Below are 25,000 nucleotides of genomic sequence, written 5' to 3'. Positions count from 1 at the left end.
CGCCAGATTAAGGGGATTGACTCCGTAATGGATGAAACCCTGGTGTGTGTGTGTGTGTGTGTGTGTGTGCTCAGTTGAATCAGAGAGCCGTGTATGAGTTGATTAGCTGAGAAAGCTCTTCCCCTTTAAGGCCCGCATCAGCAGTTTTTCTACGAGAGGGGAGAAAATGCAGAACTGTCATTCAAAGCAGATTGGGGGGGGGGGGGGGGGGCATTCCTTTAAAAGGGGGGAGCTGTCCATCAAACGTCACAGCATGGAAAATACTCCCCAATGAGGGAAACCCTGCTGTGTCAGAATGTGTGTGTGTGTGTGTGTGTGTGTGTGTGTGTGTGTGTGTGTGTGTGTGTGTGTGTGTGTGTGTGTGTGTGTGTGTGTGTGTGTGTGTGTGTGTGTGTGTGTGTGTGCGTGCGTTAGCAAGCTGTCATCTAATGTATTCGTCAGCATGACGTTCACAACTGATGGTCTGCAAATCAACACTTTTCCAACCAGTATGAAAATATTTAACATTTTAGAGAATGCAAATGAAACGGAAGACTATGAAACACAGTGGAAGAGAGAAAGAGACTGTTGGTGTGTGTGTGTGTGTGTGTGTGTGTGTGTGTGTGTGTGTGTGTGTGTGTGTGTGTGTGTGTGTGTGTGTGTGTGTGTGTGTGTGTGTGTGTGTGTGTTTGTGTTTGTGTGTGTGTGTGAGCAGAGCAGCAAAAAAGTGTAATGGTCATTTACTCTGTATGCCGTCCACCCACTCAGCTGTCTGAGGATTTATGAACCCCACAGAGAGGTCCACACACACACACACACACACACACACACACACACACACACACACACACACACACACACACACACACACACACACACACACACACACACACACACGTTTCAGACACGTAGCTTGTTGTTATTGTCGTTCAATTACAGTCAGAGGCTCCATGTGCAGCAAGTAAAGTGGCAGATTTCTAATCAATGCAAAATGAAATGAAAATTAGGGATTTAAGTTGGCTAAATGACAAGGAGTAGGCTACAATGATCAACCAATAGGTAGGCTGTTGTTTCATATGAATGGAGTTGTTGTACGCAATGGACGGGGAATAAAAGAGCCTCAATTACCCTTGCTACTTTAGTTAGCTCACAGGCTAACTCAGATGGCTACTTTAGTTAGCTAGCTGGCTACCTCAGATGGCTACTTTAGTTAGCTAGCTGGCTACCTCAGATGGCTACTTTTGTTAGCTCGCAGGCTAACTCAGATGGCTACTTTAGTTAGCTAGCTGGCTACATCAGATGGCTAATTTAGTTAGCTAGCTGGCTACCTCAGATGGCTAATTTAGTTAGCTAGCTGGCTACCTCAGATGGCTACTTTAGTTAGCTAGCTGGCTACCTCAGATGGCTACTTTTGTTAGCTCGCAGGCTAACTCAGATGGCTACTTTAGTTAGCTAGCTGGCTACATCAGATGGCTACTTTAGTTAGCTAGCTGGCTACCTCAGATGGCTAATTTAGTTAGCTAGCTGGCTACCTCAGATGGCTAATTTAGTTAGCTAGCTGGCTACCTCAGATGGCTACTTCAGTTAGCTAGCTGGCTTACTCAGATGGCCACTTTAGTTAGCTAGCTGGCTAACTCAGATGGCTAATTTAGTTAGCTAGCTGGCTACCTCAGATGGCTACTTTAGTTAGCTAGCTGGCTACCTCAGATGGCTACTTCAGTTAGCTAGCTGGCTAACTCAGATGGTTACTTCAGTTAGCTAGCTGGCTTACTCAGATGGCTACTTCAGTTAGCTGGCTAGCTGGCTAACTCAGATGGCTAGTTTAGTTAGCTAGCTGGCTAACTTAGATGGCTACTGTAGCTAGCTAGCTTCTTTACAACTTTCTCTCTCTCTCTCCATGTCACACACAGACTGTCACACACACCGGTTTCCATTGAAGTAAAAAAAAAGTTATCTTTAAAACACTTGTTTTACGACTATCCGGATATCCCCAAAAATGATTTCAAATGCTCAACCCTAACACACACACACACACACACACACACACACACACACACACACACACACACACACACACACACACACACACACACACACACACACACACACACACACACACACACACACACACACACACACACACACACACACACCACACAGTTGCAGACACACACACACAGTCTAAGCGTACACACACACAGTCTAAGCGTACCCACACAAAGACACATCAAGTTGAAGAGACAGACACACCCCCCTCTCACCCAGCAATAAGCCTGGCTAAATGGAGTCTGCTGTTTGACACGAAACATACACACACACACAGACAGCAGGACACAGTCACACTGCTTACAGGATTACCATGCTGACACACACACTGGGTGTACTACTTTGAAAACATCAGTCTGAAAACATCAGCAAAAGACAGCTTACGATGCAACAAGGAGAGGACTGTAAAGAGAGAGAGAGAGAGAGAGAGAGAGAGAGAGAGAGAGAGAGAGAGAGAGAGAGAGAGAGAGAGAGAGAGAGAGAGAGAGAGAGAGAGACATATGGAAAGAAACAAATTCTAAAGATTCAAAAGAGAACCTCAAAGAGCAAATAAGCGAGGGGGTTACAGATCAACAATAACAAAACAACAACAAACCAACAACAAAACAGCCAAACAACACAGCAAACACTACCACCACTAGTCAGTCCTATTATCACCACCACTAGTCAGTCCTACTATCACCACCACTATTCAGTCCTATTATCACCAGTCAGTCCTATTATCACCAGTCAGTCCTATTATCACTATTCAGTCCTATTATCACTATTCAGTCCTATTATCACCAGTCAGTCCTATTATCACCAGTCAGTCCTATTATCACTAGTCAGTCCTAAAATGTAATAAAATGTATGCAATCTACTGTAAGTCGCTCTGGATAAGAGCGTCTGCTAAATGACTAAAATGTAAAATGTAATTATCACTAGTCAGTCCTATTGTCACTAGTCAGTTCTATTACCACCAGTCAGTCCTATTACCACTAGTCAGTCCTATTATCACTAGTCAGTCCTATTATCACTGGTCAGTCCTATTATCACTAGTCAGTCCTATTATCACTAGTCAGTCCTATTATCACTGGTCAGTCCTATTATCACTAGTCAGTCCTATTGTCACTAGTCAGTTCTATTATCACCAGTCAGTCCTATTATCACCAGTCAGTCCTATTATCACTAGTCAGTCCTATTATCACTAGTCAGTCCTATTATCACTGGTCAGTCCTATTATCACTAGTCAGTCCTATTATCACTAGTCAGTCCTATTGTCACTAGTCAGTTCTATTACCACCAGTCAGTCCTATTATCACTAGTCAGTCCTATTATCACCAGTCAGTCCTATTATCACTAGTCAGTCCTATTGTAACTAGTCAGTCCTATTACCACTAGTCAGTCCTATTACCACTAGTCAGTCCTATTATCACTAGTCAGTCCTATTATCACCAGTCAGTCCTATTATCACTAGTCAGTCCTATTATCACCAGTCAGTCCTATTATCACTAGTCAGTCCTATTATCACCAGTCAGTCCTATTATCACCAGTCAGTCCTATTATCACCAGTCAGTCCTATTATCACCAGTCAGTCCTATTATCACCACCACTAGTCAGTCCTATTATCACCAGTCAGTCCTATTATCACCACCAGTCCTATTATCACCACCACTAGTCAGTCCTATTATCACCTGTCAGTCCTATTATCACCAGTCAGTCCTATTATCACCAGTCAGTCCTATTATCACCACCACTAGTCAGTCCTATTATCACCACCACTAGTCAGTGCTATTATCACCACCACTAGTCAGTCCTATTATCACTAGTCAGTCCTATTATCACCACCACTAGTCAGTCATATTATCACCACCACTAGTCAGTCCTATTATCACCACCACTAGTCAGTCCTATTATCACGACCACTAGTCAGTCCTATTATCACCACCACTAGTCAGTCATATTATCACCAACACTAGTCAGTCCTATTATCACCACCACTAGTCAGTCCTATTATCACCACCACTAGTCAGTCCTAGTATCACCACCACTAGTCAGTCCTATTATCACCACCACTAGTCAGTCCTATTATCACCACCACTAGTCAGTCCTATTATCACCACCACTAGTCAGTCCTATTATCACCACCACTAGTCAGTCCTATTATCACCACCACTAGTCAGTCCTATTATCACCACCACTAGTCAGTCCTACTATCACCACCACTAGTCAGTCCTATTATCACCACCACTAGTCAGTCCTATTATCACCACCACTAGTCAGTACTATTATCACCACCACTAGTCAGTCCTATTATCACCACCACTAGTCAGTCCTATTATCACCACCACTAGTCAGTCCTACTATCACCATCACTAGTCAGTCCTATTATCACCACCACTAGTCAGTCCTACTATCACCACCACTAGTCAGTCCTATTATAACCACCACTAGTCAGTCCTATTATCACCACCACTAGTCAGTCCTACTATCACCAGTCAGTCCTATTATCACCACCACTAGTCAGTCCTATTATCATCAGTCCTACTATCACCACCACTAGTCAGTCCTACTATCACCAGTCAGTCCTATTATCACCACCACTAGTCAGTCCTATTATCACCACCACTAGTCAGTCCTATTATCACCACCACTAGTCAGTCCTATTATCACCATCACTAGTCAGTCCTATTATAACCACCACTAGTCAGTCCTATTATCACCCCCACTAGTCAGTCCTATTATCACCACCACTAGTCAGTCCTATTATCACCACCACTAGTCAGTCCTACTATCACCACCACTAGTCAGTCCTATTATCACCACCACTAGTCAGTCCTATTATCACCACTAGTCAGTCCTATTATCACCACCACTAGTCAGTCCTATTATCACCACCACTAGTCAGTCCTACTATCACCACCACTAGTCAGTCCTGCTATCACCACCACTAGTCAGTCCTATTATCACCACCATTAGTCAGTCCTATTATCACCACCACTAGTCAGTCCTATTATCACCGCCACTAGACAGTCCTAATATCACCACCACTAGTCAGTCATATTATCACCAGTCAGTCCTATTATCACCACCACTAGTCAGTCCTATTATCACCAGTCAGTCCTATTATCACCACCACTAGTCAGTCCTATTACCACCACCACCAGTCAGTCCTATTATCACCAGTCAGTCCTATTATCACTAGTCAGTCCTACTATCACCACCAGTCCTATTATCACCACCACTAGTCAGTCCTACTATCACCACCACTAGTCAGTCCTATTATCACCACCACTAGTCAGTCCTATTATCACCACCACTTGTCAGTCCTACTATCACCACCACTATTCAGTCCTATTATCACCACCACTAGTCAGTCCTACTATCACCACCACTAGTCAGTCCTATTATCACCACCACTAGTCAGTCCTATTATCACCACCACTAGTCAGTCCTATTATCACCACCACTAGTCAGTCATATTATCACCACCACTAGTCAGTCCTATTATCACCACCACTAGTCAGTCCTATTATCACCACCACTAGTCAGTCCTATTATCACCTCCACTAGTCAGTCCTATTATCACCACCACCAGTCAGTCAACTGTGGTGGATAAGTAGCCAGGCCAGTCCAGTTTAGCTCAGTTCAGTTTGTGTCAGTAGAATAACTGAATCAGTCCTACCTGTTTGCTGTACTTATTCCCCGTTTGGGATCCATACTCAGAACACTGGTCTGACCCCAGAGACATGGCATCAGCGTTCCCACTTCCCCCACTACCACTGGACCCTCCAGACCCCACGAAGGTGTTAGAGGGGGGCAGCTCCTGTACGGCCTGGTGCTTTTTCCCCTCGGCCGGGGGGCTGTAGGGCTGGAGGTGTACCGCGGGGAGCGGCGAGCTTGACTTATAATGCCTGGCCAGATCTGGGCTCGACTGGTGATGCCTGGCGCCCATGCGTGGGCTCCCGGGGTCTCCGTCCACCGCGCAGTACCTCGCCGCCAACCTCTCGCTGGCGCTGCTCACGTCCTCGTCGTCATCGTCGATGTCGGCGATGTGGTGGTCGTTGCCGTGGCGACGGAGCCCGTTGACCGTGACGATGCCGCTGTAGAGTGGCCGTTCAGTTTTATTACCGGCTCCGGCTCCTCCAGCGCCTGCGTTCCGTTTGTCCCTGCGGGGCTTCCGTCCGCGGTCCAACGTCCCTCCCCTGGTTTGTGGCACGGCCGGTTGAGGGCTAAAGAAGTCCTCCTCTGGTTCTTTCTTCCCGGCCTCGTATCCGTTCTTGCCCTGGGCGCCGCACTGGCGGGCCATCACCACTAGGAGGATGACCAGGATGACTGCGGCGGCGCCCGCCAGGACACCGATGGCTACCGAGAGACGCTGTTTCCCCAACGCTCGCTCGCTGTCGGGGTCGCCCGCGATGTCCAGGTAGAGAGGGGCGGCCAGACTACGAGCCACCTAGAGAGAGGGGTGGTGGGTGGGAAGGGGATATAAAAGAATTCAAGGGTTTATGTTAAGAAAAGCAGACACTGTAAATCACTACTCTGCCCTACCAAGGCAAAACGCAGTAACTACCAATTTGGTCAAAAATCTTTGATCTGCTGTGATGGCCAGGTGGTACAGTATCTGAACAGGGCAGTTGTTCAGAAGATATCATGGAGTCTGTCTAGACAGAAAAAGACTTTGAAGTCAGATTTTGCAGTAAAATACCATTACGTAGTTACTGCGTTTTGCATTATAACGCCAGAGTGAGTAGACTACAAGACACCCGGAGAAAGAGAGAGAGAAAATCAACACATTTACATATCAAGATATTATTTCAGACTAAATTATATCAATATCTGACTTCTAGTATCGAACTGTAAAAAATAAATAAACTAAATTAAATTAAATGCTAGGTAGCGTTAGTCGGCGGCTGTAGCTAGTCCGGCTGTAGCTAGTCGGCTGCAGCTAGTCCGGCTGTAACTAGTCGGCTGTAGCTAGTCGGCTGTAGCTAGTCGGCTGTAACTAGTCGGCTGTAGCTAGTCGGCTGTATCTAGTCGGCTGTAGCTAATCGGCTGTAGGTAGTCGGCTGTATCTAGTCGGCTGTACCTAGTCGGCTGTACCTAGTCGGCTGTAGCTAGTCGGCTGTAGCTAGTCGGCTGTACCTAGTCGGCTGTAGCTAGTCCGGCTGTAGCTAGTCCGGCTGTAGCTAGTCCGGCTGTAGCTAGTCGGCTGTAGCTAGTCGGCTGTAGCTAGTCGGCTGTACCTAGTCGGCTGTACCTAGTCGGCTGTAGCTAGTCGGCTGTAGCTAGTCGGCTGTAGCTAGTCGGCTGTAGCTAGTCGGCTGTAGCTAGTCGGCTGTAGCTAGTCGGCTGTAGCTAGTCGGCTGTAGCTAGTCATGTGTAGCTAGTCGGCTGTACCTAGTCAGCTGTAGCTAGTCCGGCTGTAGCTAGTCCGGCTGTAGCTAGTCGGCTGTAGCTAGTCCGGCTGTAGCTAGTCGGCTGTAGCTAGTCCGGCTGTAGCTAGTCGGCTGTAGCTAGTGGTAAGGTACTGGTTAGGGACATGGTAAGGTCAGTACTGGTTAGAGACATGGTAAGGTCAGTACTGGTTAGGGACATGGTAAGGTCATGGTAAGGTCAGTACTGGTTAGAGACATGGTAAGGTCAGTACTGGTTAGAGACATGGTAAGGTCAGTACTGGTTAGAGACATGGTAAGGTCATGGTAAGGTCAGTACTGGTTAGAGACATGGTAAGGTCAGTACTGGTTAGGGACATGGTAAGGTCAGTACTGGTTAGGGACATGGTAAGGTCATGGTAAGGTCAGTACTGGTTAGAGACATGGTAAGGTCAGTACTGGTTAGAGACATGGTAAGGTCAGTACTGGTTAGAGACATGGTAAGGTCATGGTAAGGTCAGTACTGGTTAGAGACATGGTAAGGTCAGTACTGGTTAGGGACATGGTAAGGTCAGTACTGGTTAGAGACATGGTAAGGTCAGTACTGGTTAGAGACATGGTAAGGTCAGTAGTGGTTAGAGACATGGTAAGGTCAGTACTGGTTAGAGACATGGAAAGGTCAGTACTGGTTAGAGACATGGTAAGGTCAGTAGTGGTTAGAGACATGGCAAGGTCAGTACTGGTTAGAGACATGGACAGGTCAGTACTGGTTAGAGACATGGTAAGGTCAGTACTGGTTAGAGAAATGGTAAGGTCATGGTAAGGTCAGTACTGGTTAGAGACATGGTAAGGTCAGTACTGGTTAGAGACATGGTAAGGTCAGTACTGGTTAGAGACATGGTAAGGTCAGTACTGGTTAGAGACATGGTAAGGTCAGTACTGGTTAGGGACATGGTAAGGTCAGTACTGGCTAGAGACATGGTAAGGTCAGAACTGGTTAGAGACATGGTAAGGTCAGTACTGGTTAGGGACATGGTAAGGTCAGTACTGGTTAGAGACATGGTAAGGTCAGTACTGGTTAGAGACATGGAAAGGTCAGTACTGGTTAGAGACATGGTAAGGTCAGTAGTGGTTAGAGACATGGCAAGGTCAGTACTGGTTAGAGACATGGACAGGTCAGTACTGGTTAGAGACATGGTAAGGTCAGTACTGGTTAGAGAAATGGTAAGGTCATGGTAAGGTCAGTACTGGTTAGAGACATGGTAAGGTCAGTACTGGTTAGAGACATGGTAAGGTCAGTACTGGTTAGAGACATGGTAAGGTCAGTACTGGTTAGAGACATGGTAAGGTCAGTACTGGTTAGGGACATGGTAAGGTCAGTACTGGTTAGAGACATGGTAAGGTCAGTACTGGTTAGAGACATGGTAAGGTCAGTACTGGTTAGGGACATGGTAAGGTCAGTACTGGTTAGAGACATGGTAAGGTCAGGGTAAGGTCAGTACTGGTTAGAGACATGGTAAGGTCAGTACTGGTTAGAGACATGGTAAGGTCAGAACTGGTTAGAGACATGGTAAGGTCAGGATAAGGTCAGTACTGGTTAGAGACATGGTAAGGTCAGTACTGGTTAGGGACATGGTAAGGTCAGAACTGGTTAGAGACATGGTAAGGTCAGGATAAGGTCAGTACTGGTTAGAGACATGGTAAGGTCAGTACTGGTTAGAGACATGGTAAGGTCATGGTAAGATCAGTACTGGTTAGAGACATGGTAAGGTCAGTACTGGTTAGAGACACCGTAAGGTCATGGTAAGGCCAGTACTTGTTAGAGACATGTAAGGTCAGTACTGGTTAGGGACATGGTAAGGTCAGTACTGGTTAGAGACATGGTAAGGTCAGTACTAGTTAGAGACATGGTAAGGTCATGGTAAGGTCAGTACTGGTTAGAGACATGGTAAGGTCATGGTAAGGTCAGTACTGGTTAGAGACATGGTAAGGTCATGGTAAGGTCAGTACTGGTTAGAGACATGGTAAGGTCAGTACTGGTTAGAGACATGGTAAGGTCAGTACTGGTTAGGGACATGGTAAGGTCAGTACTGGTTAGAGACATGGTACGGTCAGTACTGGTTAGAGACATGGTATGGTCAGTACTGGTTAGGGACATGGTAAGGTCAGTACTGGTTAGAGACATGGTAAGGTCAGTACTGGTTAGAGACATGGTAAGGTCAGTACTGGTTAGGGACATGGTAAGGTCAGTACTGGTTAGAGACATGGTAAGGTCAGTACTGGTTAGGGACATGGTAAGGTCAGTACTGGTTAGAGACATGGTAGGGACATGGTAAGGTCAGTACTGGTTAGAGACATGGTAAGGTCATGGTAAGGTCAGTACTGGTTAGAGACATGGTAAGGTCAGTACTGGTTAGGGACATGGTAAGGTCAGTACTGGTTAGGGACATGGTAAGGTCAGTACTGGTTAGAGACATGGTAAGGTCATGGTAAGGTCAGTACTGGTTAGAGACATGGTAAGGTCAGTACTGGTTAGAGACATGGTAAGGTCAGTACTGGTTAGAGACATGGTAAGGTCAGTACTGGTTAGAGACATGGTAAGGTCATGGTAAGGTCAGTACTGGTTAGAGACATGGTAAGGTCAGTACTGGTTAGAGACATGGTAAGGTCAGTACAGGTTAGAGACATAGTAAGGTCATGGTAAGTTCAGTAACAACAGATAGACAGATAGACATGGGTGATGGTACACTGTGAGTACTGGTTAGATACCCAACAGATGGAAATGGGGTCAATCAGAGCAGTGAGTTAGGATAGGTGTGTGTGTGTGTGTGTGTGTGTGTGTGTGTGTGTGTGTGTGTGTGTGTGTGTGTGTGTGTGTGTGTGTGTGTGTGTGTGTGTGTGTGTGTGTGTGTGTGTGTGTAACAGGGTCAATCAGAGTAGTTAGGAATCAGGATGTTTGTAATGCAGGTATAGATTCTGCCATCACAATATAGACAATCAATACACAGTAGCTACATACGGAGAGACCCATTAGACACACACACACACACACACACACACACACACACACACACACACACACACACACACACACACACACACACACACACACACACACACACACACACACACACACACACACACACACACTAGATACACATTTTAAGGTCTAAATCAATTTTCTATTTTGTGCTGTTAAGGATGGGAAATACTATCAAAAAATATCCTCTTCCCATTGAGTGGTGTGTGTGCATCTGTGTGTGTGTGTGTATCTCTGTGAGTGTGAGTGTGTCTGGACGTGTTTAACTATTCTTATGGGGACCAGAATCGTAAACAAACAACATTTGACCAACGGGAGATTTTGTTAGTCCCCACGAGGTCAAATGCTATTTCTAGGGGGTTTAGGGTTAGGAGCTAGGAGGTTTAGGGTTAGGAGCTAGGAGGTTTAGGGTTAGGAGCTAGGAGGTTTAGGGTTAGGAGCTAGGAGGTTTAGGGTTAGGAGCTAGGGGGTTTAGGGTTAGGAGCTAGGAGGTTTAGGGTTAGGAGCTAGGAGGTTTAGGGTTAGGAGCTAGGAGGTTTAGGGTTAGGAGCTAGGAGGTTTAGGGTTAGGAGCTAGGAGGTTTAGGGTTAGGAGCTAGGAGGTTTAGGGTTAGGAGCTAGGAGGTTTAGGGTTAGGAGCTAGGAGGTTTAGGGTTAGGAGCTAGGAGGTTTAGGGTTAGGAGCTAGGAGGTTTAGGGTTAGGAGCTAGGAGGTTTAGGGTTAGGAGCTAGGAGGTTTAGGGTTAGGAGCTAGGAGGTTTAGGGTTAGGAGCTAGGAGGTTTAGGGTTAGGAGCTAGGAGGTTTAGGGTTAGGAGCTAGGAGGTTTAGGGTTAGGAGCTAGGAGGTTTAGGGTTAGGAGCTAGGAGGTTTAGGGTTAGGAGCTAGGAGGTTTAGGGTTAGGAGCTAGGAGGTTTAGGGTTAGGAGCTAGGAGGTTTAGGGTTAGGAGCTAGGAGGTTTAGGGTTAGGAGCTAGGAGGTTTAGGGTTAGGAGCTAGGAGGTTTAGGGTTAGGAGCTAGGAGGTTTAGGGTTAGGAGCTAGGAGGTTTAGGGTTAGGAGCTAGGAGGTTTAGGGTTAGGAGCTAGGAGGTTTAGGGTTAGGAGCTAGGAGGTTTAGGGTTAGGAGCTAGGAGGTTTAGGGTTAGGAGCTAGGAGGTTTAGGGTTAGGAGCTAGGAGGTTTAGGGTTAGGAGCTAGGAGGTTTAGGGTTAGGAGCTAGGAGGTTTAGGGTTAGGAGCTAGGAGGTTTAGGGTTAGGAGCTAGGAGGTTTAGGGTTAGGAGCTAGGAGGTTTAGGGTTAGGAGCTAGGAGGTTTAGGGTTAGGAGCTAGGGGGTTTAGGGTTAGGAGCTAGGAGGTTTAGGGTTAGGGTTAGGAGCTAGGAGGTTTAGGGTTAGGAGCTAGGAGGTTTAGGGTTAGGAGCTAGGGGGTTTAGGGTTAGGAGCTAGGAGGTTTAGGGTTAGGAGCTAGGAGGTTTAGGGTTAGGAGCTAGGAGGTTTAGGGTTAGGAGCTAGGGGTTTAGGGTTAGGAGCTAGGAGGTTTAGGGTTAGGAGCTAGGAGGTTTAGGGTTAGGAGCTAGGAGGTTTAGGGTTAGGAGCTAGGAGGTTTAGGGTTAGGAGCTAGGAGGTTTAGGGTTAGGAGCTAGGAGGTTTAGGGTTAGGAGCTAGGAGGTTTAGGGTTAGGAGCTAGGGGTTTAGGGTTAGGAGCTAGGAGGTTTAGGGTTAGGAGCTAGGAGGTTTAGGGTTAGGAGCTAGGCGGTTTAGGGTTAGGAGCTAGGAGGTTTAGGGTTAGGAGCTAGGAGCTAGGAGGTTTAGGGTTAGGAGCTAGGAGGTTTAGGGTTAGGAGCTAGGAGGTTTAGGGTTAGGAGCTAGGAGGTTTAGGGTTAGGAGCTAGGAGGTTTAGGGTTAGGAGCTAGGGGTTTAGGGTTAGGAGCTAGGAGGTTTAGGGTTAGGAGCTAGGAGGTTTAGGGTTAGGAGCTAGGAGGTTTAGGGTTAGGAGCTAGGAGGTTTAGGGTTAGGAGCTAGGGGGTTTAGGGTTAGGAGCTAGGAGGTTTAGGGTTAGGAGCTAGGAGGTTTAGGGTTAGGAGCTAGGAGGTTTAGGGTTAGGAGCTAGGGGGTTTAGGGTTAGGAGCTAGGAGGTTTAGGGTTAGGAGCTAGGGGGTTTAGGGTTAGGAGCTAGGGGGTTTAGGGTTAGGAGCTAGGAGGTTTAGGGTTAGGAGCTAGGGGGTTTAGGGTTAGGAGCTAGGAGGTTTAGGGTTAGGAGCTAGGAGGTTTAGGGTTAGGAGCTAGGAGGTTTAGGGTTAGGAGCTAGGAGGTTTAGGGTTAGGAGCTAGGAGCTAGGAGGTTTAGGGTTAGGAGCTAGGGGGTTTAGGGTTAGGGAAAATATGATTTTGAATGGGACTGAATTATGTGTCCCCATAAGGTTAGTTGTACAGAACTGTGTGTGTGTGTGTGTGTGTGTGTGTGTGTGTGTGTGTGTGTGTGTGTGTGTGTGTGTGTGTGTGTGTGTGTGTGTGTGTGTGTGTGTAAATTACATTTGAATCCTCTTTTATGTTCCATTAAATAGAACACTTGAATCACATTTTAATAATGTAGATAAAATAGTAATACATTATTATCTGCATCGCTGACGCTGCTTTTTACTGCTGTCTGCACAACCACTCTGACAAAGTAGCACTCCAGATCTACAACATTTACACATTACCTCTACAACACTCAGTATAAGAGTCACACATTACCTCTACAACACTCAATATAACATTCACACATTACCTCTACAACACTCAATATAACATTTACACATTATCCCTACAACACTCAGTATAAGAGTCACACATTACCTCTACAACACTCAGTATAACATTCACACATTACCTCTACAACACTCAATATAAGAGTCACACATTACCTCTACAACACTCAATATAAGAGTCACACATTACCTCTACAACACTCAATATAAGAGTCACACATTACCTCTACAACACTCAATATAACATTCACACATTACCTCTACAACACTCAATATAAGAGTCACACATTACCTCTACAACACTCAATATAAGATTCACACATTACCTCTACAACACTCAATATAAGAGTCACACATTACCTCTACAACACTCAATATAAGAGTCACACATTACCTCTACAACACTCAATATAACATTCACACATTACCTCTACAACACTCAATATAAGAGTCACACATTACCTCTACAACACTCAATATAAGAGTCACACATTACCTCTACAACACTCAATATAAGAGTCACACATTACCTCTACAACACTCAATATAAGAGTCACACATTACCTCTACAACACTCAATATAAGAGTCACACATTACCTCTACAACACTCTGTATAAGAGTCACACATTACCTCTACAACACTCAATATAAGAGTCACACATTATCCCATCTCTCTCTTGTTCAAGAGGTTTAATTTGCAAGTCAACGTAACACAGTTAGAAAAGCAATTTGCCCCAGTCACACTAAGGTCCTGCTCTATTGTTTTACAATACATCGCATTGTCTTCGTAGATTCTATTGTATTGGTTCATGAGTTTATAACAATGGTTGGTTTGACTGTTCAAGTGTTTCACTGTATTACATTCAGTAAATAACCTTTAAAAAAAGAAACCCTGGAAAACAGTGGCAACTGTAATGGAGTGGACTATCCTGGCTAAATACATACATTACATTGATATCAGTGAATGGACTTGGTTAGGCTAACTTTCTAATGGAGTGGACTATCCTGGCTAAATACATGCATTACATTGATATCAGTGAATGGACTTGGTTAGGCTAACTTTCTAATGGAGTGGACTATCCTGGCTAAATAAATGCATTACATTGATATCAGTGAATGGACTTGGTTAGGCTAACTTTCTAATGGAGTGGACTATCCTGGCTAAATAAATACATTACATTGATATCAGTGAATGGACTTGGTTAGACTAACTTTCTATTGTCTTGGTAGATTCTATTGCATTGGTTCCATTCATCTCCTCTTCTCTGTTCCATTATATTGTTCTTCTGTTGCCTGGTTCTGTTCTCCTCTGTTCTCCTCTTTTCACTGTTCTCCTCTGTTCTCCTTTGTTCTGTTCTCTGTTCTCCTCTGTTCTCTGTTCTCCTCTGTTAACTGTTCTCTGTTCTCCTCTGTTAACTGTTCTCTGTTCTCCTCTGTTAACTGTTCTCTGTTCTCCTCTGTTATCTGTTCTCATCTGTTGTCCTCTGTTGTCCTCTTTTCTCTGTTCTCCTCTGTTCTCTGTTCTCCCCTGTTCTCAGTTCTGTTCTCTGTTCTGTTCTCCTCTGTTCTCTGTTCTCCCCTGTTCTCAGTTATGTTCTCATCTGTTCTCCGTTCTGTTCTCCCCTGTTCTCAGTTCTGTTCTCCTCTGTTCTCTGTTCTGTTCTCCTATGTTCTCATCTGTTCTCCTGTGTTCAATGTTCTTCGCTGTTGTCCTCTGTTCTGTTCCTCTCTGTTCTCTGTTGTTCTCTGTTCTCCTCTGTTCTCATCCGGCCTCCTCTTCTGTTCCCCACTGTTCTGTTCTGTTCTGTTCTCCTCTGTTCTCATCCGTTCTCCTCTTCTCTGTTCTCCTCTGTTCTGTTCTCCTCTGTTCTCATCCGTTCTCCTCTTCTCTGTTCTCTGTTCCCCTCTGTTCTGTTCTGTTCCCCTCTGTTCTCTGTTCTTCTCTGTTCTCTCTGTTCTGTTCTCCTCTTATCTTCTCTGTTCTGTTCTGTTCTTCACTGTTCTCTCTCTGTTCTGTTCTCCTCTTATCTTCTCTGTTCTCTGTTCTGTTCTCTGTTCTTCACTGTTCTCTCTCTGTTCTGTTCTCTTATCTTCTCTGTTCTGTTCTTCACTGTTCTCTCTCTGTTCTGTTCTCTTATCTTCTCTGTTCTCGGTTCTGTTCTGTTCTTCACTGTTCTCTCTCTGTTCTGTTCTCTTATCTTCTCTGTTCTCGGTTCTGTTCTGTTCTCTTCTGTTCTCCTCTGTTCTTCTCTGCTCTGTTCGCTGTTCTGCAGTCTTCTTCTGTCCCATTCACATTCTGCTGAGCATGCCTCTAGCACACTGTGTGTGGGTGTGTGTGTGTGTGTCTCTGCTATGTGTGTGTATGTGTGCATGCTGGGTGTGTGTATATACGGCATGTGTGTGTGTGCATTCCTGCACTCCTGTGTGTGTGTCTCCTTGTAAGTGTTCAACAGGAGAATGCAGCAGTACCACTTTAGCTCTAGCAGTGCCTCATCATCCATCCTGACACATCTCTCTCTCACTCCCCTCACTCCCCCCAGCCCCCAGCTCCCCCAGGAGTCTTCCACTCTGCTGCACCAAGGTTTGTACTGCTTAGCCTTAAACACCAGAACCGTTTCACTCTGCAGGTAATGCTGTGCCTCTCTTGATATTGATACAATGAATAGCTAGCGGTGTAGCTTTAGTTAGCGGTGGATCTTTAGCTAGCGGTGTAGCTTTAGCTAGCGGTGGATCTTTAGTTAGCGGTGGATCTTTAGCTAGCGGTGGATCTTTAGTTAGCGGTGGATCTTTAGCTAGCGGTGGATCTTTAGTTAGCGGTGGATCTTTAGCTAGCGGTGGATCTTTAGTTAGCGGTGGATCTTTAGTTAGCGGCGGATCTTTAGCTAGCGGTGTAGCTTTAGCTAGCGGTGTAGCTTTAGTTAGCGGTGTATCTTTAGCTAGCGGTGTAGCTTTAGTTAGCGGTGGATCTTTAGCTAGCGGTGTAGCTTTAGTTAGCGGTGTAGCTTTAGTTAGTGGTTTAGCTTTAGTTAGCGGTGTAGCTTTAGTTAGCGGTGTAGCTTTAGTTAGCGGTGTATCTTTAGGGCCAGGAGTTATTCATTACCTTGTGACCTAAACATGAAACACCCTGGGCCCTTGTTATGGCTGAAATTTAGGGAGAACTCCAGGTCCAAGTTGAAGCCTATAACAAGGGCACAGAGTTATGCCTGGGACAGGTTCAGATGCAACGAAAAGAACCGGACATGAGAAGCCCCGGCTTAGAACCAGAAACATTTGATTGCAATAGAATGGTAGAGTGGACCAGAACACAATGGAATGACAGAAGGATTCTATGGAACAATGGATTGTAATGTGTGGAAGCATGTTGTAATCTAGAACTCCTTGACATTACACCATAGACAGTTTAGATTGGAACAGCCCAGCAGAGCACAGCTCTCAATATACAGTAATGGACTAGAAGGATATCCAATCAAAGTGTATTGGTCACAGATACGCAGACGTTATCTCACAGTGAAATGCTTGTGTTACTGCCTCCATCGCATAAGGAATTCTCTCTGACAGTGGAATGATGCCAAAGGGGTGTGTGTGTGTGTGTGTGTGTGTGTGTGTGTGTGTGTGTGTGTGTGTGTGTGTGTGTGTGTGTGTGTGTGTGTGTGTGTGTGTGTGTGTGTGTGTGTGTGTGTGTGTGACAGCGGAATGATGCCAAATGGGTGTGTGTGTGACAGTGGAATGATGCCGAAGGGGTATGTGTGTGTATATGTGTGTGTGTGTGTGTGTGTGTGTGTGTGTGTGTGTGTGTGTGTGTGTGTGTGTGTGTGTGTGTGTGTGTGTGTGTGTGTGTGTGTGTGTGTGTGTGTGTGTGTGTGTGAGAGAGAGAGAGAGAGTGGAAGGATGCCAAAGTGATTAGTGAATGAAATGGCAACGCAGCAGAAAATGACTCAACTCGTCAGTAGGAGTCACAAGTTGGCCAATGAGAAACTAGATGGAAATGTTTCTTCATAGCCAGGAGTTTTCCTAACCCCGTAACCTGTACCAGGAGAAACTCTGGACCGCAGTTTCATGTATAAACTCAGACCTTGACCTGGGGCCTCCCTAACTTACTCTGCTTTATTCTATCCCAAAACCAGCACACCTGATCAAACTAATGAACTAATCATCAAGCCCTTTGAGCAGTTGAGTGATACTATGTTGATTCGATCCGTCCATTTGTCTGCCCTCTATTGCTTTGGTCTTGTCTACACTGTTCTTATTAAAAGATGAAACGATGTCCCACTCTGAGCGGACCCATTCCATTATACCATTCTATTGTTCCATTCTAATTCATTCCATTCTATTGTTCCATTCTATTTCATTCCATTCTATTGTTCCATTCTAATTCATTCCCTTCTATTGTTCCATTCTAATTCATTCCATTCTATTGTTCCATTCTAATTCATTCCATTCTATTGTTCCATTCTAATTCATTCCATTCTATTGTTCCATTCTAATTCATTCCATTCTATTGTTCCATTCTAATTCATTCCATTCTATTGTTCCATTCTAATTCATTCCATTCTATTGTTCCATTCTAATTCATTCCATTCTATTGTTCCATTCTAATTCATTCCATTCTATTGTTCCATTCTAATTCATTCCATTCTATTGTTCCATTCTAATTCATTCCATTCTATTGTTCCATTCTAATTCATTCCATTCTATTGTTCTATTCTAATTCATTCCATTATATTGTTCCATTCTAATTCATTCCATTCTATTGTTCCATTCTAATTCATTCCATTCTATTGTTCCATTCTAATTTGTTCCATTCTAGAATTCCATGTTCATTAGTTCTACTGTTCCATTCTAATTTGTTCCATTCTAGAATTCCATGTTCATTTGTTCTACTGTTCCATTCTAAGTTGTTCCATTCTAGAATTCCATGTTCATTTGTTCTACTGTTCCATTCTAAGTTGTTCCATTCTAGAATTCCATGTTCATTTGTTCTACTGTTCCATTCTAGAATTCCATGTTCATTTGTTCTACTGTTCCATTCTAGAATTCCATGTTCATTAGTTCTACTGTTCCATTCTAAGTTGTTCTAATCGATCCCTACCATTCCATTATAGGCTGGTGCATTGGCCCATTCTAAGCTATTGAGCAGGAGAAGTGTAAATATAGCCTGTATAGAACAGTAGGGCCTTAACAAATGGACTCAATGTCACCAGTCAGAATGGAATGGAATAGAGGAGAGGTACGCATGTACAGTATGGACGCGTCTCAAATGGCACCCTATTCCCTACACAGTGCACTACATTTGACCAGAGTCAATGGGGCAGCTGGTCAAAAGTAGTGCACTTCATAGGGAATATGTTGTCATTTGGGACACACCCAAAGTCATATTCATAATTACCTGTGCGTCCACCAGTGTAGCGTTGACCAGACTCTCGTTGACGAAGACGTGGACCAGCGCGGTGGCGCAGAGCGATGGCTCTCCACTGTCGTTGACCCTGACCACCAGGCGATGCAGCCCCCTGTGTCTCCTCTCTAGGGGCTCTGCCACGGTGATCACTCCACTGGCCAGGCCGATCTCAAACAGCCTGAACGGGTTCCCTCCTACCAGGGAGAAGCGCAGGTCAGCGTTGCGGCCAAAGTCAGAGTCCGAGGCGGCCACGGTTCTGACGACGGTCCGGGTGGAGGAGGCCGGGGGGAGGAGGGTGTAGGATTCGTTGGTGGGTGAGGTCACGGAGGGGGCGTTGTCGTTCTCATCAGTTACGATGAGGGAGACTGTCGCCGTGGCGGAGCGAGGCGGAGCTCCGCCGTCGACGGCCCGGACGCGGAAGGTGTAGGTGGAGCGGCGTTCCCGGTCAAAGGACACGGAGGAGAAGATCGTCCCGGTGTTGTTCTCTATGGAGAACGTTTCCTCACCTCTTCCTCCTCTTCCTCTTCCTCCTCCCTCCTCTCCTACTCCCTTGTTCTTCTCCCCTCCTCCTCCCTCCACCTCTTCTCCTTCTTCTTCGTCCATCTCTACGAAAAGACTCAGCTCCGCGTTCTCACCCTCATCCGCGTCTGTTACTGTTACCATGCCGACTGGGCTGTTGGCAAGGAGGTTCTCCTTCACGTAGAACGTGAACACTTCCTGGACAAACTTCGGAGCATTGTCGTTGCGGTCGGTCACCATGATTACCACCGTGGCCGACCCCTGCAGCGAGGGGAATCCCTTATCCCTGGCGATCACCTGGAACTCATACTTCTCCCTGACCTCCCGGTCCAGAACCCCCGTCGCACGGATATCCCCATTATCAGCATCAATATAGAACAGGCCGTTAACGGACGGATCCAATGAATACGCAATCTCTGCATTTTTACCGGAATCGGCATCCGCCGCAACCACGGTGACCACACGCTCTCCTGGTTGGTTGTTCTCGGCAAAGTGGACCTCGACCACGGCCTGGGCGAAGGTAGGAGTGTGGTCGTTGATGTCGACCACCCTGACCATGAGAGAGCTGTTGCTGGAGAGAGAGGGGGAACCAGAGTCGACTGCCACGATGGTCACGCTGTACTCTTTAGTGGCCTCGTAATCCAACAAGGCCGACGTGTGGAGGAAATACTTCTTACGGTTTCTGAGGAAACAAGGTTAATTAAATATTTATATAAAAAAATTACAAAGAAATTAATCAATATAATTACTTCCTGCTGTGGAAGGAGAGTTACATTGAAAAATGTAAATATATGGCTCAAATTAACATATGTGATTTTTGTGATTTTCAACTTAACGTAGCTAGCTGTCAGGTTTATATTATGGTGCTGTACGTTGATGCTCCGATACTATTTCAGCCTCTCGGTGCGCCGTGCTGGAATACTCTGAATTTGACTTAAAAAATGACAAAGAAACAAACTCTAAACATCAATATGGAAGTGTTTTTATCTCACCTGTCGAAGGCGTCATCCGCGGGCAGCGGCAGGAGCGCCGTCTCTCCCGCCGGTTTCAGGGTGAACGGTACATCCCCGACCACCGTACACGTTACCGCCCCGTTCTCCCCCTGGTCACGGTCTGACACCTGAACCAGTGCCACCGGTGTGTCCACCAGAACGTTCTCCGGTACCAGCGCCACTCCGTCCCTCACCAGAATCCGTCCGATCTTCCTGATCTCCACGACCGGAACGTTGTCGTTCTCGTCCCGGACCACCAGGACTACGGTTGTCCGGTCGGTGCGCGGCGGCTGACCGCGATCCCTTGCCGTGACCGTGAAGCGTAACTGGGCCACTTCCTCCCGGTCAATCCTGTGGAGGACGCTCAGCCAACCGGTAGCCTCGTCCAGTCGGAGAAGACGGCGGACAGATTCCGTGGCAGCACCGAAGACGTACTCCACCTGTCCGTTGACGCCGACATCGCGGTCCGAAGCGCGCACCTGGAGGACGGGGGTTCCGGGAGGCGCGTTCTCCGCCATCTCGGCCTCGTAGATGGCTCTCTCGAAGCGCGGGCTGTTGTCGATAAAGAAATAAAATAAATACCATGTGTTCAGAAGATAACATTGTTTGTGCTTTTCAACCTAATTTAGCTAATGGTGCTTTATACTAATTTAGCTAATGGTGCTTTATACTAATTTAGCTAATGGTGCTCTATGCTAATTTAGCTAGTGGTGCTCTATGATAATTGCGCTAATGGTGCTCTATGCTAATTTAGCTAGTGGTGCTCTATGATAATTGTGCTAGTGGTGCTCTATGATAATTGTGCTAGTGGTGCTCTATGATAATTTAGCTAGTGGTGCTCTATGATAATTGTGCTAGTGGTGCTCTATGATAATTTAGCTAGTGGTGCTCTATGATAATTGTGCTAGTGGTGCTCTATGATAATTGTGCTAGTGGTGCTCTATGATAATTATGCTAGTGGTCCTCTATGATAATTTAGATAGTGGTGCTCTATGATAATTGTGCTAGTGGTGCTCTATGATAATTGTGCTAGTGGTGCTCTATGATAATTTAGCTAGTGGTGCTCTATGATAATTGTGCTAGTGGTGCTCTATGATAATTGTGCTAGTGGTGCTCTATGATAATTATGCTAGTGGTCCTCTATGATAATTTAGCTAGTGGTGCTCTATGAAAATTGTGCTAGTGGTGCTCTATGATAATTGTGCTAGTGGTCCTCTATGATAATTGTGCTAATAGTGCTCTATGATAATTTAGCTAGTGGTGCTCTATGATAATTGTGCTAGTGGTGCTCTATGCTAATTTAGCTAGTGGTGCTCTATGATAATTGTGCTAATAGTGCTCTATGATAATTGTGCTAGTGGTGCTCTATGATAATTGTGCTAGTGGTGCTCTATGATATTTGTGCTAGTGGTGCTCTATGATAATTGTGCTAGTGGTGCTCTATGATAATTGTGCTAGTGGTGCTCTATGATAATTGTGCTAGTGGTGCTCTATGATATTTGTGCTAGTGGTGCTCTATGATAATTGTGCTAGTGGTGCTCTATGATAATTGTGCTAGTGGTGCTCTATGATATTTGTGCTAGTGGTGCTCTATGCTAATTTAGCTAGTGTTTCTCTACGCTGATGCTACTATTCCAGCTCTTTAGTTTAATGGGTAAACCAATCCTACTTTTTAGACAGGATCCATTAGTCAGCACCTCTACTAACATGTGTGTGTGCCTCAGCTCATGTGTGTGTGCCTCAGCTCATGTGTGTGTGCCTCAGCTCATGTGTGTGTGCCTCAGCTCATGTGTGTGTGCCTCAGCTCATGTGTGTGTGCCTCAGCTCATGCTTTTCACTACGTTTTCATCTGACCTGTTGTCGTTGACATCGGTGATGGCGACGCGGAGGAGTGCCTGGGAGGAGCGAAGAGGGTTCCCACCGTCCCGGACCCGTAGAACCAGCTCATACGAGTCGCGTGCTTCACGGTCCAGAGGTCCTTTCACGATCAGCTGTGGTTGCTTCTCGCCGTCGGGCGTGTCGGCGACCTGGAGCTCAAACACACTGCTCCTCACACCTCCTCCTGCACCTCCTCCTCCTCCGTTGTTATCCAATGCTCCTCTCCTCCTATCCCCTCCTCCTCCGTTTCCTCCTCCTGTTCCATCCGCTCTTCCCATAGGCCCACCGGCTGCTCTCCTCGCTGACCCCGACCCTGACCCCGCCGACCCGGAAGAGCTACCATCTTGAATCAATTCATAACGATCAATCCCGTTGCGCCCGAAGTCGCGATCCGTCGCTGTGGGTAACAGATACAGCGTGCCTATTGGACGGTTCTCCTCGACAGATAACGTCAGCACCGAGGACGGAAACGAGGGCGTGTTGTCGTTGATGTCGGTGATGACCACACGGCCCTCAAAGAGATCCACCCAGCTCTGGAGCGGACCAATCACAGACACTTCGAAGTCCAGGAAACACTCGTTCTCGTCAAAGATCATCTGACACTGGGACAGCTTCTCCCGGTCAATCCTCCGCTGCCCGGTAGTCAGCTCCCCGGTAACGTTATCAATCTTGAAGAACTCCGAGCCGCTCTCTAGGGCGAATGTGACATCTCCGGAGCCGGTGCCCGCGGACAGGCCGAGGTCGGCAGCCACATTACCGATCATAACGTCTGCGGGGCCCTCCTCAGCCACCCGGTAACGGAGTGCCGAGTCAGCGACCGGGAGCTGAGTCATCGTTAGTAGGAGAAGGACTAGGAGGTGGAACAACTCCCCCGGTCCAGTTAGCGTTACGGAGCAGGAGAACGCTGCTCCACCACAGACACCTACCCCTGTCCTCCGCATGGCTCCCGCCTTTCTGCTTCTTCTCTCTCCCTCTCTATCCCTCTGTCTCTCTCTCTCTCTTATCTCTCCCTCTCTATCCCTCTGTCTCTCTTTCCTCTCTTCTCTCTCCCTCTCTATCCCTCTGTCTCTCTCTCCCTCTCCCTCTCTATCCCTCTGTCTCTATCCCTCTGTCTCTCCCTCTCTATCCCTCTGTCTCTCTTTCCTCTCTCTGGGGATCTATACTTCTACCTTTCCCTCCTTCTCTGTCGTTAATGTGTCTATCTGGTTGTAGATCTTTGTTTCCTCTCTCTTTCTCACACTCTTCCCCCCTCCCCCTCTCTCTCTCTCGGCAGTTTCCACTGTCTAGGGTCCAGGGAAGCTTTACAGCACTCTAATAACACACTGCAGATCAGTCTCTCTGTCCTGGTTGTAGATCTCTGTTTCAGTCAGGATGTATGTTTTCTCTATTCTTTTATCTTTCTCTTTATTGTTGAGAGTGGGTTTAAAAATAAACTTAAAAAAAAAAAATCCTCTAAGTCTCTCTGGGATGTTCAGAGCACAAAGATATCAGAAAATCCATCCAGGAAGAAAAGAGAAACCAAATCATCCACTCACGTTAATTAATCCACTTGACTCTCTCTCGCTCTCTTTTTATGATGGAGACTTATTCCGTTTCTCCCTCTCTTGAAGACTCTCTTATCAGTTATATTAGTCCGTTAGTAATTTCGCTTAATTCCGGTCGCGTTCCGGGGGACCGAGGGGCTCTCTCGGCGGTTTTGACGAGTTGAAGAGAAACTGCAATGCAGCACTTCCACAAAGAAAACTGAACACGACTCTGTCTCAGGACGCCGAACCACTAATGTTGTGAAAAATTACTTACATCCACAAAGCGGAACAAAATCGGTTTAAAAGTAAAGTATTGGATATCGTCCGGTAATCGTTCAGAGTTTAATTGTGGTTTCTTACCTCTCGCTCCCCGGTATGAGTCTGAACTACGCGTGTGTTTTTCCCCGCAGTGAAGCAACGTGCCAAGCAGTTTGGTCGAATGCCTTCACGGAACTTCACAAAGACAAGAGTGCTTTTCACAGCCACTTCTCGGGACGGAATAATAATCTAAACCGTAAACCGGAGCTCGCTCACATCAGCAATCCTTTTTTTTTTTTTTTAAAGGCTAAAGAGATCCCGAAGTCAACAATCCGGTCAATTATAATTCCTTGTGCGTTCGCGAGGATGTTTCGGTAATGAACCGAGAGAAAATGCGTATTTTCCAAGAGTCCTGCATTCTATCGTTCATTCTCCACGCACGCCTTCTCTCTCTCTTTCTCTCACCTGCACGTTCTACTGCACTGCATGTGCGCGCGTGGCTTGCTTCTGCCTGCTCTGAAATGATGCTGCAGTCTCTCTCTCTCTCTCTCTCTGCGCCTCTCTCTCTCTCTCTCTCTCTCTCTCTCTCTCTGCGCCTCTCTCTCTCTCTCTCTCTCTCTCTTCACTGCAACATTTCCCTAGCCACGTAACTTGATCGTTCAGCTGAAACGGGAGAACGGAACGAGAGGCAGTGTTTGTCGCTCACGGTGTGTGCGTGTGTGTGTGTATCGGTAACAGACCTATCCTCCTCGCTGTCACACTGCACTAGATTCAACGTGGCGTTTACGCGACTCAGGGCGGGATGAGATGAGGAGAATATCTTAATTCACAAAGGGGATGCAGGGAAGGAAGGGATATTGGTTGTCAGAGGAATATAATGGGAACTTATTCTGCACAATCGGCATTTTCTTTTACTGTGTTGGACGGTTGCCAGCCAGCGTTGAACAGGCTACGGGACTGGGGTTTAAATGGAAATTGCCCCACAAACGTAATAACCGGCACAAACACACACATTTTTTTTTATAATGACTTAGATTTCTTTATCCAGTTACGGCCACAACAGCTCATCTGAATGTCGTCATTCATCCGGCGGCATGTGGTTCTCTGATGACGTCTCATAGTAACTTTAATCTCTCTGCCGCCAGCTATCAGATTTATACTATGACACTATATGACCCCTGTGGCTAAAGGTCAAAAGGCAAACATATAGACTAATAATAATAATAATAATAATAACAATAATAAGGATATTATTTAATAATTTATAAT

At 46.1% G+C, this 25,000-nt stretch overlaps 1 protein-coding gene across 1 annotated transcript; it reads right to left on the bottom strand.

Annotated features, from left to right (window-relative positions):
• Nucleotides 1-5,689: 5,689 nt before the first annotated feature.
• Nucleotides 5,690-22,780, bottom strand: pcdh7a (protocadherin 7a; the record flags this gene model as incomplete). Its single annotated transcript, XM_038988200.1, has 5 exons — nucleotides 21,924-22,780; nucleotides 20,097-20,621; nucleotides 19,138-19,759; nucleotides 18,550-19,059; nucleotides 5,690-6,460 (listed from the first exon to the last, which is right to left on the bottom strand). Coding segments are annotated over exons 1-5 (3,285 nt in total), but the record flags the coding sequence as incomplete, so codon positions are not given.
• Between the last annotated feature and the right edge of the window lie 2,220 nt (nucleotides 22,781-25,000).

This window comes from Salvelinus namaycush, unplaced genomic scaffold (assembly GCF_016432855.1).
Source record: "Salvelinus namaycush isolate Seneca unplaced genomic scaffold, SaNama_1.0 Scaffold988, whole genome shotgun sequence".
Taxonomy (NCBI): Eukaryota; Metazoa; Chordata; class Actinopteri; order Salmoniformes; family Salmonidae; genus Salvelinus; species Salvelinus namaycush.
This window is presented reverse-complemented; position numbering and strand designations above follow the sequence as displayed.